General features: G+C 39.7%; 1 protein-coding gene across 1 annotated transcript in view; it reads right to left on the reverse strand.

The window, feature by feature from the left end:
* Positions 1-14,398, reverse strand: part of EGFL6 (EGF like domain multiple 6) — a 68,271-nt gene extending 53,873 nt beyond the window's left edge. Inside the window, exons 1-2 of the mRNA XM_021007515.1 lie at positions 14,322-14,398; positions 152-264 (exon numbers count right to left, since the gene is read on the reverse strand). Coding sequence (XP_020863174.1) covers positions 152-264; positions 14,322-14,398 — 190 coding nt within the window. The remainder of the gene's footprint in view (positions 1-151; positions 265-14,321) is intronic.
* Between the last annotated feature and the right edge of the window lie 1,753 nt (positions 14,399-16,151).

Below are 16,151 nucleotides of genomic sequence, written 5' to 3' on the forward strand. Positions count from 1 at the left end.
CCCACTGCCCAGCCAAAAAAAAAAAGGTAAGAGTTGCTCATTCTACCACTGGAGTATCTCTTGAACCCTCCCATGATTTGAGTTCAGGGCCCTTATTGCTTCTTATATAGACTTCCATGATGACTGAAGAGGGATGTAGCTGCAGAATTACCTTCACAGAGTCCTTTGCTGTTCCTTTTCCATCCATAGCAACATTCAAGTTTAGGGCCATAGAGACAGATTCCAGGCTGGTCTGCAAATGCTAGTGATCTGTGACTTCTTGAGCTGTGAATAAAGTACCATGTATCAAAATGAAATCAGGGACTGGGACTAGGATGTCTATATTCCCACTAAGTGACAGAAGAGAAAGTAACTATCTGGCTAATTTGGGCAGTCAGTTTGGGCCTCAAGATAATTTCCCCCCCTAACTTGAATATTCAGGTTGGCTGCTCAACAAAACGATATTTGGCAAACATTTATGAAGCACACACCAAGTGAGGCAATAGTAGAGAAACAAAACTAAATAAGATATATATTTTTTTGTCCTACAAGTACTAAGTGTATAAAAGAGGAGATGAGTGTATACAAATAGCTATCAAACAAAAGATAGCACAGTAAGTGTGTAAAAGAGAGCCAGCTATAGTGTCACGAGAGTTCTGAGGAAGGAAATATCATTTGGGATTGGGAGAAATCAAAGAAATATCAAGGAAGAAGTGGCTTCTGAGGCTTGGCACAGGATGCCATGCCAGACACAAGTGTATGAGGGGCTATGCCAATCAGTACTTCAGGGATCTATGATTTTGCAGGTGTTGTGAGAATGAGATGATATTTGTAGCACAGCACAGTGCCTGGCACACAGTAGGCACTATATAAATGTTAGCTTTTTTTTAATTGTTGTTGTTGTTATTTGTTGTTGTTGTTAATGTGAGTATACCCTCTGCCAATATAGATCTCAACCCCTCCACAGCATAGTAAATGGTTTTCAAGAGTTTCCAGGGCCAACACTTCGTCCTTCTGTGGCTGATCTAATAATGAGCCCTCTGAATGTCGCTGGGCTGGGTCTTGGATGATGGATATATAGTCTCACACTCAATGCTTCTTTGGGATCTGCAATGGCTTACACTGCTAACATGATCTTCAAGAACTTGGATTCCCCTTAATCCCCTCACTGCTGCATCAAAGGAAGACTTTAGGAGATGGAGGTACCAGACAATATACAAAATATATGAAGTGTGCATGTGCTTTAAGTACATTGAATGCTTATACTTAATGACATCCCAGTGCTGTATTGTACAATGCTGGTACCAGACAGAAGAAGAGAATATTGCTGATCTCCTATTCATTATTGCTGTCCCTTACCTGCAGGGTGGTGGGTATTTTTTGAGTGAGGAATTCAACCTGTGATTTCACTGGTATAAGGAACTACCCAAGAGGAAAGTCCTCCTACCAATGAAGGTTGTTGACACATAGGGGCAGTGAGAGGTTAAGTGTCCTGCCCAGATTCACACAGCTTGTATGTGGCAGAGACAGGACTTGAACCCAATTCTTCTTTAGTGGGGGCTAGGCTCTCCAGCCGCTCCACTTCATTGCCTTTAGTAGATGTCCATAGCTTACTAAATAACATAAAAACAGTTTTGTGCGTTCCTGAGTTCCCTACATCTGTTAATGGCATTCCATTCTCTAAGTTGCCCAGGCTTAAAATCTTTATGTCATTGTGGACTTCCTTATATCCACTTTCTTCCACATCTAATCATTTTTCAAGTATTGTTCATCCTACATCACATAGCTAATAAATAAAATTTGAAAGATACTGGGGTATCTTTCAAATTCTGTCAGAATTTGAATTCAGGGTTCCTATTGTGTCTCATGTAGACCATTACATTAGCTTCCTATCTAGTCTCCTGAACCTTGGTCTTTTTCTCTTTCAAACTCTCATACATACCGCTGCTGGGGTAATCTTAAAATACAGCTGTGATTAAGTTCTTCTCCTGCTCAAAAATCACTAGTGATTCCCTCTGATTTAGTAAATTAAGTCCAAACTCCTAGTCTGGTATTCAGAGCCTGCCATGTGAGAGCCTCACCTATTATTCCTATTTTCTATCATGATTTCTTTATAAACAGTCACTGCCACAACCAAACTAGACTTCTTGTTTCCTAAAAAGGTCCTGTGTTTTTCTGCTCTTGTACCTTTTGCTCATTTTCCCCTTTGCCTAGGGAGCCCTTCTCTTTTCCCATTTCCTATCTCTGTCTACTAAAATCCTATCCATTCTTCAGGGAATCATCTTTATGGAGTTTTCTCCAACTCTCTGAATAAATGTGCTATCTCTCTCCTCTGAATCCTTATTGAACTTAGCTTATAGCTCTTTTATAGTATTTATTATAGTCTGCCTTGTATTATAGTTATCTATGTGATTCTCATTCTCCCTAAACTGGACCTTTCTGAGGGCAGGAAATGTGTTTAGTATCTCCCTTAGTACTCAACTCATTCTCTAGCAATTTATTGACACTATAGTCTGACTGAATACAATTCTAGAGGATTGGAAGCTATTTAATTTTACCTGTTTATTAATTTTAACATAGCAAAATCTATGTAAGAGTAATGTATATAAACAACTTTGTAAAATCCCTTCCATCTCCCTGCCTCCTACCTCACCCCAGCTTGTCTTTTTAATTATCAATTTCATTTAATATGCAGTGTGGCATTCTTTGGGGCAGCTAAGTGGTACAATGGATAGAGTGCTGGGCATGAAGTCAGGAACACTCCTTTTCCCAAGTCCAAATGCAGCCTCAGACACTTACCACCTGTATGACCATGAGCAAGTCACTTAACTCTTTGCCTCAGTTTCCTCATCTGTTAAATGAGCTAGAGAAAGAAATAGCAAACCATGCCATCGTTGGCAAGAAAACCCCAAATGAGGGAAGAGTGAGTAAGTTTTTGTATTTATGATTATGCTTTTTGAAGTAAATGTTGTTTTGTAAAAGTTAATCCAGAGGGTGGAGCCAAGATGGAAGTGAAAGCAGTGACTCGCTTGAGCTCTCCCCCAAACCCCTCCAAATACTCATAAAAAATGGCTCTAAACAAATTCTGAAGCAGCTGAACCCACAAAAAGACAGAGTGAAACAAATTTCCAGCCCAAGACAACCTGGATGATTGATCAGAAAGGTGTATCGCGCTGGGCTGGGAGCGCAGCGCAGCGTGGGTGTGCAGCAAACCTGGAGCAGGCCTCAGAGGACTGAATCGCGGGCAGCTGTGGAGGTTTCCAGACTCCTCAATCCACTAATGCCAAAGACAGCTTAGAAGGTCAGTGGGAAAAGTCTGTTTCTGTCGGTGGTCAGAGAGGAAGGGGTTTCAGCTCCATTCCCCAAGAGCTGGCCCTGGGGGGGCAGCTGCTTCCCGAGCTTCGGCCCACAGACTGGGGGAATCCAGTGGCTGATCAGAGAGGGACTGCAGGGATCTCTTTGCCAGTGCTGAGGCAGGAATCTCTTGCTTTGCCCTGTGTGGATCTGGGTCACAGTTCTGGGCGGCAGTGCTGGGTGAGGAGGAGCTGGGTGGTGGAGCTTGTAGTGGCTGTGGAGAGAACCCCTCCTCACAGTTAGGACAGAAAGGAATACTTGTGGTCACAGGCCAGGAAAGGAAAACACCTCGCCCCTTATCATACCACCTTGGAAGAACTGAAAATTTACAGGTCCCTACAAGTATCTCTGAAAACAGCTACACAAACCCCTGAAGCTTGGGACAGTACACTCTCCACATTGGAAGCAGACTCTTACCTTAACAAAGAGTTTAAAACTCAAGTAATTGGCTGGGATCATGAGCAAGCAGCGCAAAAAGAGTCAGACTATATTATCTTACTTTGGTGAAAAAAGATCAAAATATACAACCAGAAGAAGACAACAAAATCAAAGCTCCTACATCCAAAGCCTCCAAGAAAAATATGAATCAGTCCCAGGCCTTGGAAGAGCTCAAAAGGGATTTTGAGAAGCAAGTAAGGGAAGTAGAGGAAAAACTGGGAAGAGAAATGAGAGTGATGCAAGAAAATCATGAAAAACAAGTCAACAGCTTGCTAAAGGAGACCCAAAAAAATACTGAAGAAAATAACACCTTAAAAAACAGCCTAACCCAAATGGCAAAAGAGGTCCAAAAAGCCAATGAGGAGAAAAATGCCCTAAAAAGAAAAATTGGCCAAATGGAAAAGGAAGTCCAAAAGATTACTGAAGAAAATACTTCCTTAAAAATTAGAATAGAGCAATTGGAAGACAGTGACTTTATGAGAAATCAAGACACTGTAAAACAAATCCAAAAGAATGAAAAATTAGAAAACAATGTGAAATATCTCATTGGAAAAACAACTGACCTGGAAAATAGATCCAGGAGAGAGAATTTAAAAATTATTGGACTATCTGAAAGCCATGATCAAAAAAAGAGCCTAGACATCATCTTTCAAGAAATTATCAAGGAAAACTGCCCTGATATTTAGAACCAGAGGGCAAAATAGAAATTGAAAGAATCCACAGATCTCCTCCTGAAAGAGATCCCCAAAGGAAAACTCCTAGGAATATTGTAGCCAAATTCCAGAGTTCCCAGGTCAAGGAGAAAATATTACAAGCTGCCAGAAGGAAACAATTCAAGTACTGTGGAAACACAATCAGGATAACAGAAGATTTAGCAGCTTCTACATTAAAGGACCGCAGGGCATGGAATATAATATTCCGGAGGGCAAAGGAGATAGGATTACAACCAAGAATCACCTACCCAGCAAAACTGAGTATAATCCTTCAGGGGAAAAAATGGTCATTCAGTGAAATAGAGGACTTTCAAGCATTCCTGATGAAAAGACCAGAGCTAAACAGAAAATTTGACTTTCAAATACAGGACTCCAGTGGAACATGAAGAGGTAAACAGGAAAGAGAAATCATAAGAGACTTATTAAGATTGAACTGTTTACATTCCTGCATGGAAAGATGATTTTGTAACTCATGAGAACTTTGTCAGTATTAGGGTAGTTGAAGGAAAAAATTTATGTATGTATATATAGATAGATAGAGGGCACAGGGTGAGTTGAAGATTAAGGGGTCATATCTGGAGAATAAAATTAAGGGATGAGAGAGGATGATACTCGGAGAAGAAAGGGAGAGGTAGAATGGGGTAAATTATCTCAAAAAAAAACAGAAAAGAAAAGTCTCTCACAGTGGAGGGGAAACAGGGGAAGGTGAGAGGGAATGAGGGAATCTTATTCTCATAGGATTTGGCTTAAGGAGAGAATAACATACACATTCAATTGGGTATGGAAATCTGTCTTACCCTACAGGAAAATAGGGGGAGAAGGGGACAAGAGAGCAGGGGGATGATAGAGAGGAGGGCAGATTGGGAAAGAGGGTAATCAGAAGCAAATACTTCTGAGGAGGGACAGGGTCAAAAGAAAGAATAGAATAAATGGGAGGGCAGGATAGGATTAAGGGAAATAGAGTTAGTTTTTCACAACATGTCTACTAAGGAAGTGTTTTGCATAACTGCACATGTACAACCTATATTGAGTTGCTTGCCTTTTCAATGAGGGTGGGTGGGGAGGGAGGAAGGGAGAAAATTTGGAACTCAAAGTTTTAAAAACACATGTTTTAAAAAAAATGTTTTCACATGCAACTGGGAAATAAGAAATACAGGAAATGGGGTACAGAAGTCTATCCTCCTCTACAGGAAAATAGAAGGGGAAGGGGATAAGAGAAGGGAGGGGTGAGAGATAGAAGAGAAGGCAGACCAGGTGAAGGGGTATTCAGAATGCATGCCATCTTGGGGTGTGGGGAGGGGTGAGAAATTTGGAACTCAAAAACTTGTGGAAGTGAATATTGAAAACTAAAAATAAATAAATTTATATTAAAAAAAAGAAATATATATGAAAATGAAAGTCATTTTAAGAAAACAAACAAAAGAAAGCAGAAAACCATATTACCAGCACCAAAAATGAACTACCAATGAAGATGAAATTAAAGCAATTATGAGGAATTATTTTGCCCAGTTATATGCCAGTAAAACTGATATGTGAAAATAAGTGAAATAGAAAAAAAAAGTTAATCCAACTGTTCAGTGGTTAATTGGAACTGGGGTCCAGGGGATCATCCCCTGCAATTGGAAGAACAACATTGTGGGGCCTGGAGCTGTTTGCACAAAGCCTAGACATCCGAAACCCCCAGAGAATCCTGGGAGAGGATACATACCTGACCTTCAGACAATGAGGGCCAGGGTAGCAGTATTAGATAAGACACATGACTAAAATATACACTCTTTTTCAAATATTAATGAATTACCTCACTTAATAGTTTACTGTGATATACATACATACATACATACATACATATATATATACATACACACACACACACACACACACATATATATATATACATACATACACATTTTTTATTCCATGAGAATAGGTTGAGTAGCATAATAGCATGTACAACTAGAAGAGACCTTAGATAATAATAGTGCTTTAAGGTTTTCAAAGTCCTTTACCGATATTATGTCATTTTATCCTCAGAACAACCCTGGAAGTCAAGTGTTATTATCATCCCCATTTTACAGATAAGGAAGACAGAGGTTGTGACTTATCCAGTGTCACACAGTTAATAAGTGTCTGAGGCTGGATTTGAACTCAGGTCTTCCTGACTCTAGGTCTCACCACCTAGCTGTCTAAAAGTATCTAGTGACCAACCCATTCATTTTTCAGATGAGGAAACTGATGAATTGACTTGCCTATGCTTGCACAGCTTGGATTTGAAAAAAACTAGGACAGGGAGACTCCCATCTCAGGGCCCTTTCCATTGTCCATTTCCATTGTCCTTTCCAGTTTCTAGTCCAGGCACAGTGCCTCTGTAGGAGTAGAGTGAAAACTGAAAAGAAAACTCAAGTCCTCAAAAGACCCTTAAATCTGTCAGATGTGAAGATCCACAGAAAATGAATTATGATTCATCACTGACATGATTTTAAAAACTCACAACATTCATGTAATTGCATATTTATGCTACAAACTTTGTTGGGAGGACACAGGTTCCCTTGAACAGATGGCTGGATCCATTTCTTTCTTTACCAGTAGAATTCAATTACTGTGAACTTAGCATCACAGATTTAGAGCTAGAAGTGGTTTCAGAAATCCTCCAATCTCTAAACTCTCTTGTTTTATAGTTGAGGAAATTGAATCCCAGAAGTACTGCACTGGGAAAAATTTCAAGAGAAATGGGAAAAATTTCAAGAGAAATCGACTAGAAGATGAAATTCACCTACATTTAGAAGACTATTACCCAACTTGAAGAGAGAAACCTTTTCCCTCAAACATCAATATTCATTGTTTTCACACATTTACATTTGAGGCAAAGGTAAAATCTTAAAGATCTGGGTGGTGTACATTTTACCCAAGTCAGGTTGCACACTAAATCAGAAATGAAGGTTATTCAGGGATGTAGAATCATATATGGATTTTTATATTTTGACTGCAAAATGAATGAGAAAGATGGAGAAATTTCATGCCATGAAGTTGTGGTACAGAATATGTTTTCTAAAAGAGAACCAACATAAAACATACATTTTACGAAAAATCCCTAAAGAATTATATGAGCCCATAATATAAGTAAAAAAATTAAAAAAAATTTTTAGGCAATTGGGGTTAAGTGACTTGCCCAGGGTCACACAGCTAGTAAGTGTCAAGTGTTTAGTCTGAGGCCAGATTTGAACTCAGGTCCTCCTGACTTCAGGGCCCATGCACTGTCCTCTGCACCACCTAGCTGCCCCTTAAATTTTTTTTAACTTAATTGTACTTATCAGATCTATTCTACTAGTTTCAAGAAATTACTGGTTAAAATGTAAATTTCTAATAGCATATGTATAAACTATATCAAACTGCCTGCCATTTTCAGAAAGGGGGGAGGGAGGGAGAAAAATTTGGAACTCAAAATCTTATAAAAATGAAAGCTAAAAATTTTCTTGATATGTAATTATGAGAAAAAAATGCTATTTAAAGTAAAATGTAAAATTCTACTATATCTAGGCAGTTATTTAATTAAACATGAATATGATTCAGTAATTCCAGGGAATAAGCTAAAAAAAAATCAGCAGATAAAAAATGATTGCTAAGTACCTATTAACTCCTGGTTTACATGACTGAATGGATGGTGTAAAAAAAAAAAAGAGATTCATTACATTAATGAGCCATTTAATCACCCTTCAACATTGTCTTGTTTACTTGCCAAAAACCATTTAAACACTTATTTTATGGGGAATTAGAGGAGGAGAGCAATGTATACACATATGTAGCCATTTAAAAATAATGAATGGCAACAAATTAAAATCATTAAAAGAAATACTTTATTTCCGTTTGTGAAGCTGAACAAAACTAGACTTCTGCAGTCCATGAAAACCAGCTGACTGCAAGGAAGTTTGATGATTTCTGCAACAACATAAGAGTTTATCTTTGAAAACTGGACAAATCTGCCATTTGGTAGGCTGCTTCAACAATTAATTTCCACAACAATCAAATAAGGTTTGTAGTTATTGTTGGCACAACACTATCTCTTCACCTTCTAAAATTAAAGCAGAAAGTCTTTGTCCATTGATGGAGGTTTTGAATATCTTAAGTGTGGTATGCTATCTCATGCTGTCCTCTACCATTTCAGAGCATGGCCATGGATGCTGCAGGAGATCTAAAGAAATAAAAGGATGTCTTTGTCCTCAAGAACCTTGTATGAATCAGGACAGACCTTTGATCCTTTACTACATTCATTCAACAAATTTGTGACATACTATGTAGAGCGATATGTTGAGCTCTAGGAGAGATGAAAAATTAGGTAAGATCCAGTTTACAATCTAGAAGGGGCAAAGATATCAACACACCACACATATATTTATGGTCATAGATTTAGAGTTGGAACGGACTTTCGAGGTCATTCAGTCTAAATCAGACTGACCTATTTGCTTTTCCTTACACATAATGTTTCATCTCCTATCTCTGCACCTTTGGCCAGGCTGTCTCTCCTGCCTGGAACGCCCTTCCTCTTCATCTCTATCTCTGAGAATCCCTATCTTCCTTCAAAACTCAGTTAAAGTGTCATCTCCCACATGAATGAAGCCTTTCTTTGTCCCTCCAGCTACTAGGTCTTTATTCCCACAACCTATTTTGCATTTACCTTGTATATATTTTGAATTTACTTATATCTGTATATAGGTGCTTTAAAAATGTTTGTTGGTTGAGTGTTTGGGAAACAAAAAAGGGTCCATTATGGCTGGAGTATCTGGTATGCAAAATTAAATAATATGAGATAAATCTGACAAGACAGGGGTAGTATTAGATTGTGGGTGACCTAGAGTGAAGGGGAGTAACCACTCTGGACAGAGGCAATAGGAAGAGCAGAAGAGTGATCTAGATGTAAAAAATATTAAAGAATGGATTGAAGAAGGAAACTCTACTAGGAGGCTAGTACAATAAATAGTCCAGGTAGGTTTTTTTGAGGGTCTCTATTATGATAATTGGGTAGCTGGGTGGCACACTGTATAGAGTGCCAGGCCTGGAGTCACAAAGGCTCATTTGCTTGAGTTCAAATCTGTACTCAGACACTTATTAGCTGTATGACCCTGGGCAAGTCATTTAACCCTATTTGCCTCAGTTCCTCATCTGTAAAATGAGCTGGAGAAGGAAATGTCAAACCACTCTGGTATCATTGCCAAGAAACCTCAAAGGGAGTCATGAAGAATTGGACAAGATTGAAATGACTCAATAACAACAAATTAGGATAGAGCTAGTGGGAGTACAAGAGAAAGGATAAGTGACAGAGAGGTCATGAAGGTACAGTCAATAAGCCTTGGTAACTGAAATTCCTCCCTTCCTTCAAGTCCTGACTCATGGGCTACTTTGTCAATGAAATTTTCCCAAATCTCATCCTATCCCCATTTGAAATGATCTTTCCTTCCTCACATTCCCCCAGTCCTTTGTCTAGGTATTTCTTTTGTACTTATCACATTCTTCTTTGAATCATGGTTATTTGTGCAGATATCTTGTCCGCTTGTTAAATGATAACCTTGTTGAAGGTAACATTGGTGTTTATTAATTTCATACATAGTATCTAGAGTGGTGCCTTGTATACAACAGACACTTAAAAATGTTTGCTGAATTCAATTCTCAGTGATTTCAAGATTCTCTCAACATTTTTCCCCAACTAAGAGGTTTGGATTTAAAATAGAGACCAGGCTAAAATTAGGAAATCAACATAGATTCGGCACCATGAAAACAAACTATAAAGTGAGTAGCCAAACTGAATGTCTCTGAAAAAAACAAAGGAACCTTTGATATGATATAGCAATCCAGGAAATACTCTAGTTATTATAAATGTTTGAATCTTCTCTATGTTATTTTGTATCCACAAATATGGTTTATGTTAATAGAAATTATACATAATATAGGCCTCCAAGATCAGCCATTCAGTTGAAATTAGTTTTTGAAATAAAACCATTGCCAGACTTTTCTGTGATACAAGTGGGTTTCTCTTGAACTTTCTTAACTCTCTCCTAGGATCACTAAATTCTGGAATTTTAGATATATTCCTATAAATGATTAATCTTAAAAAAAGATAAATGTTAGGTTATGTGCTATAAAAACACACATCAAAATAGCCTACTTTAATAATGCTTAAAGTATGAAGCTATCCCACCAAAGCCAGGCTTGGTTAAATATCTGGCTACATCAGGAGTCTGACAAAGATTAGTTCTCAAGAGTACCATTAAGGAGACCCAGTGATGTAAAGCCGGAATCTTTACCTGAGCTCTGGATTTCCCTTAGGTCTCACTTTGATATCTGAATTGAAAGGAAATAGAAATTTAGAACACGTTAAGTGTTAGTAAGAAGATTAATTACTCTCATCAGAGGTTCTTAACCTGGGGTTCATAAACTTTAAAAATATTTTGATAACTATGTTTCAATATAACTGGTTTCCTTTGCAATCCTACATATTATGTTCAATACATTAAAATATTATTCTGAATTGTCCATAGTTTCATCAGAATGCCAAAGAAGACAATGATACAAAAAAGGTGAAAAGTTCCTACTCAAAACATTGAATCTATGAAAGAGATTAATTAGCAAGATGCTAATATAATATGTCTGAGGTCAGAAGACTCCATCCTTTTTGAATGTTCAGGGCAGAATTATAGCTAGGAAATTCTGTTCTTGGGGCAAATTCATTTGAGTGGAGGAGGAACTCACCTATGTGATCTCTCCTCAGTCAGTGAGTTCTCTCACATCACAGTATCACAGCTGACCTGGATGTCTTCCACAGAAAAGTGTGGCTCAAATCCTCAGGCCTGCTATTAGCCTTACACAGTTAGAGTAGCATCAGGAGGGGAAGGAGGGACAGCCTGACCCTTAAGCAGTCTAGTTTATGCACCTGTGTTTTGGCTAACTGGGGGGGGGTACCCCCCCAGTCTTCTATCTTTCCCCAGTCCTGGGAAAGAGAAAGGGCAAACACCAGTCTGGAGAAAGCAGGCCCTAGGAAAGTGCTAAGCGAAGGCAACATGATCTTGGAACCATGTGAGGATAAAGTAGGGTAGCTGTGAAGTCATACTATATAACAGAGAACTGTGACATGCAGGAATGATAGGTTGTAGGACCGGCACAGAAAGGGAAGGAGCAAACACATGTCATCCAGATTTTAGTGCTCTGAGGCAAAACCCTAGTTGCAGCTCTGCTTCAGGAGTTTCACATCTTAAGTGATCTGAAGGTTCCAATACTTGGATAGCAGAGAATAGCTCAAGGGTGAAGTATTAATGTCATATTTGGTTGTTTAGGGTCAAGTTAATACACAATACATAATCTTATAATGGTTAATGTATAATCTTGTTTTTCTTTTTTTCCTTCTTTTTTTTTTTGGCTAGGCAATGGGGTTAAGTGACTTGCCCAGGATCACATAGCTAGTGTTATGTGTTTGAGGCCAGATTGGAACTCAAGTCCTCTTGAATCCAGGGCCGGTGCTCTACTTAGCTGCCCCCAACGTATAATCTTATACAGCAGTTCTTCACCTTTTTTGTATCACTGTCTGTCTCCTTTGGCACTCTGATGAAGCCTATGGACACCTCAGAATAATATTTTTTTAATGTATTAAACAAACATAACTCAAAAGATCACCTAATTTATAGTGAAAGGTTTCATGGAAATATCATACTTAAACTCAATATCATCTCTCTGTAGCAGAAGCAGCTTGCAGTATCATGTGTGAAACCTCAAGAAATAATCAACTTACACTAACTCTCTGCAAAGATGGCCTTGCTTTCTATGTCAATGTGTTTCCCATAACTTCAGGTCTGGAGTTTATAAAATATGGTCCCTTGTGCAGTTCCTGAAAAGCCAGTGACCAGTGCTTGACAGCTCTAAGCATGTTGGAACAGGGATACTTCCAGTTGCTGATACTAAGCATACCAGCTCATGAACTTGATACTAAGCAAATAAACCCACTTCACATCTTTGAAAACTGCAGCTTGCAGAATTTGACATGGGTTCTCCATATTCATATTTTCTAGTTGACTTGAAGATTTTATGGCTTTTAACTTAATTTAGTGGTACTTTGAAAGTGAAACCCTGGAACTCTGTTTGCCTGGTACAAAATAACTATTAATTCTCTTCAAAAACAGCATTTATCATCCCTCTTACCTTGGAGTAATACATATATAAAATTTTTTCTCTTTGAAGATTAAATGAAAACTGTATTTTTTTTTTATCATAGAAGAACATGGAAATCTGCAGTCAAGTATTCTAACAGCATAGTTTGCCTTTTATTTATGAGGCAGCTAGGTGGTACAGGGGCTAGGATGCTGAGTCTAGAGTCAGAAAGACCTGAGTTCAAATCCTGCCTTAAACACTTACTAGGTGTGTGACGCTGGCAAATCATTTAACCCTTGGTTGCCTTAGTTTTTTCAACTGCAAAATGGGGATAAAGTACCTGCGTCCTACGGTTGTTGTGAGGATCAAATGAAACAATACTGTGTAAAACACAGTAGGTGCTTATAAATGCTGGTTTCCATATTTCTTAAAAGAGCATCTACTTATTGTTAAATGAATAGATGGATCATATGAATGTATGCAACAGAGCCCTTGAGGTCATCTAGTCCAATTCCCTCATTTTTTTTAAGGTCCTAAATGGCCAAGGGACTTCTCTAATGTCACAAGGCTAAGAAGTGTTGTGTAGCTGAGATTTGGATCCAAGTTCTTCCTTTTCCATTTTCCCACATCAAGTCCAGTGTTCTTTCTATGAATTCATGAATTTCTATTTGAACTTAAGAATCTCTGGATTACTATAGTAGAATCAAATGAAAAAAAAAAGCTGATGGCCTACAGGCCAAGTATGCAACCTTCAGGGTACCTTTGAAAAACTTATCTAAGGACAATGCTTTAAGGAGAATCCATGTCAAATTCTGCAAGATATAGTTCTGATTTCAAGTCCAGTCCTCTTCATAGTGCATTGGGAGCTAATGTGGCAGAGAGAAAAAACGTTGATTCTGGATTCAGAGATCTTGGGTTCAATTCTTGACTTTGATACTCTGCCAGACCTGAGTGTCTTTATCTGTGAACTAGATGGCTTCTGAGGTCCTTCCTAGTTTTAGATTTATGGTCTCCCCTGAGAGGCCTTCTAGGGTTAGAGACACCTGTGGTCATTAAGCCAACCTACCCAATTTTGAATCCTGGGTCAGTGGTTTTACATTAATTGTGGCAATTATGTGGAACAGAAGTATGTGTGTGTGTGTGTGTGTGTGTGTGTGTGTGTGCGCGCGCACGCGTGTGCACGCGCTCAAGTGCTTGTATGTTTGGTCAGGGATATCAAAGGAGCACCAAAGATAAAGATAACAAGTTATCTGCTTATTTGTTCAAAACTCCTAAAAGGCCACCAACGTGGTGTCTCCGTTTCTCCTGTCCCTTCCCCCAAACCAGATGCTGACAACTTGTCAATGCTTAGCTCAGTTGTGTAAAGATTGAAACAGCACAAATTGAACACACTAGTACTCAGAGTTATAGACAGTAGGCTGATCTCCCCGAATACAGCCAAGACGGTCACATTCCTCGTGTGAAGAGCATCCTTTTGAAGATGAAGGAACTGGAGAATGATTGGAATGAGTCTGAAGGGAAGAAGAAACACCACATGACCCTGGGAAGAAATGACAATGGACATTCACTCGGGGACCCTCCCAGTCTGGCCACTTCCAAAGACGCACAAAAGAAAAAAAAATGGTAGTGAAGGGGAGGGGAACAAAAGAACCGAATAAGGAAAGCAAATTCAGGACGCTGAAGCCAATTTCTGGGCAGATACACACTCACCTGGCTGCCGTGTTAACAAAACCACCTGCAACAAAGGAGAGCAGGAAGGACAGTGCTGGGCACCAGGATGCCCGCATCTTGGAGACACAGTGGAGGACGGGCTGAGGCACCCGGCCAGGAGGCGGGGAAGGGTGGTCAGGGAAGCCCACGCAGTCCCTTCTTTCTTCTTCTCCACGTCCAAATAGCGATGCTCTGCACAGTGGCCACTGGGGCAGCGGCACCAGCGCGTCTCTGCTCCTCCAGAGCCGGCGCCGCACAACAGATCTGGCTAGACTGGACGGCCCTGGAAGTCCAGCAGCTGGAGCCCCTCCCGAGGCAGGGAAGGGGGAGTCGGAGCCTAGAGGGCTGGGGCGCTGTTTGGGACTCCAGCCGAGGTGGAGCGAGGACAGCAGAAACCAGGGAGAGAACCCCCACAGTCTGCAGCCTCCAGCTCTCTCCAGGCTCGGGTGGAATAGGAAAGCAGGGCGGGAGGGAGTAGGAGAGGGGGGCGGGCTACAAACTTTGGGCTGGGATCCGCCTCTCGCAGATAATCGATCATCTGTCTCTAGAAGGTGCTCTTCCTTCTTTGCTGCCTACCTCACAGCCTTGGCCCATTCATTTCAGTGAGTTCAGTTCAATTCATTTTAACCGACACAATGAATACACAAGGGAACACCTTGTTCCCAGTAATGCGCTAAGTGCGCACACTAAGCACGCTCATATGTACATATAGCACAAAATTCTCTTTCCTGAAACGTTTATATTTTAGTTGGGGAAAGAGGCCATGCGCTCAGGAAACAACTAGACCTATAAACCACCTTTCAATCTACACAAAGCTTTCACTCTTTTCAAAGGGTTTCCATTGCATCTCTCAGAATTTACAAGCAAAAACAATTACATGACACTCCAAGAGAGCAACGGATTAAGTGTAAAAATAAATGGCAGACAGGAGAGATGAAGAAATGAACCTCTGGTCTTTATAAAGGTGGGGCACTATGGATATGTAACATCCCATATACTGTATTCCTTGTGGATGTATTGGTTGATTGTACCGAACTGCCTTTTCCCCCCACTTCTCTCCCCACCCCTCCCAGCTTGCCATAAGGGTAATAATAGTTAGTATTTATGTAGCACTTTAATATTTGGAAAACACTTTACATACATGATGTCATTTGATCCCCACAACAGCCCTGTAAGGGATAGGTGCTATTATCTCCAGTTCACCATGACGAAACTGAGGCTAAGAGAGGTCAAATGATTTAGTCAGAGTCAGGCAGCTAGTAAGCGTGTGAAACAGAGCTCCATCCTGGGATTTCCTGACCCCAAGCCCAGCATTCTACACACTGTGCCACCTAGCTGCCTCTGATAGAGCAGGATCCCTCTCGGGTTGTTAACAGTTCAGTCATTTCAACTGTGTCTGACTTTTCCTGACCACCTTTGGAGTTTCTTGGCAATGATACTGGAATGGTTTGCCATTTCCTTCTCCAGCTCATTTTACAGGTGAAGAAACTGAGGCAAACAGTTATTTGCTCAGGGTCACACAGCTAGTAAGTGCCAAAGGCTAGATTTGAACTCAGGTCTTCCTGACTCCAGGCCTAGCATTCTATCCACTTTACCACCTAGCTGCCCAGGGAGGGGGGAAAGGTAAACATTTGGAAATGAAGCTAAATTAAAAATTAACAAATACAATTTAAAAAACAAATGCTATAGATAAGTGCAATAAGTATTCAGGGAACCAGCTTGAACAGTTATACTTTATTCTACTCTCTGTTGCAAGTTTTCAAAATAAATGTATGATAATTTTTTTTTAATTTAAATTTTTTTTTCCTTGGTGAGGCAATTGGGGTTAAG

The sequence above is a fragment of the Phascolarctos cinereus genome, unplaced genomic scaffold (genome assembly GCF_003287225.1).
Source record: "Phascolarctos cinereus isolate Bilbo 61053 unplaced genomic scaffold, phaCin_HiC Scaffold_726;HRSCAF=1367, whole genome shotgun sequence".
Classification (NCBI taxonomy): domain Eukaryota; kingdom Metazoa; phylum Chordata; class Mammalia; order Diprotodontia; family Phascolarctidae; genus Phascolarctos; species Phascolarctos cinereus.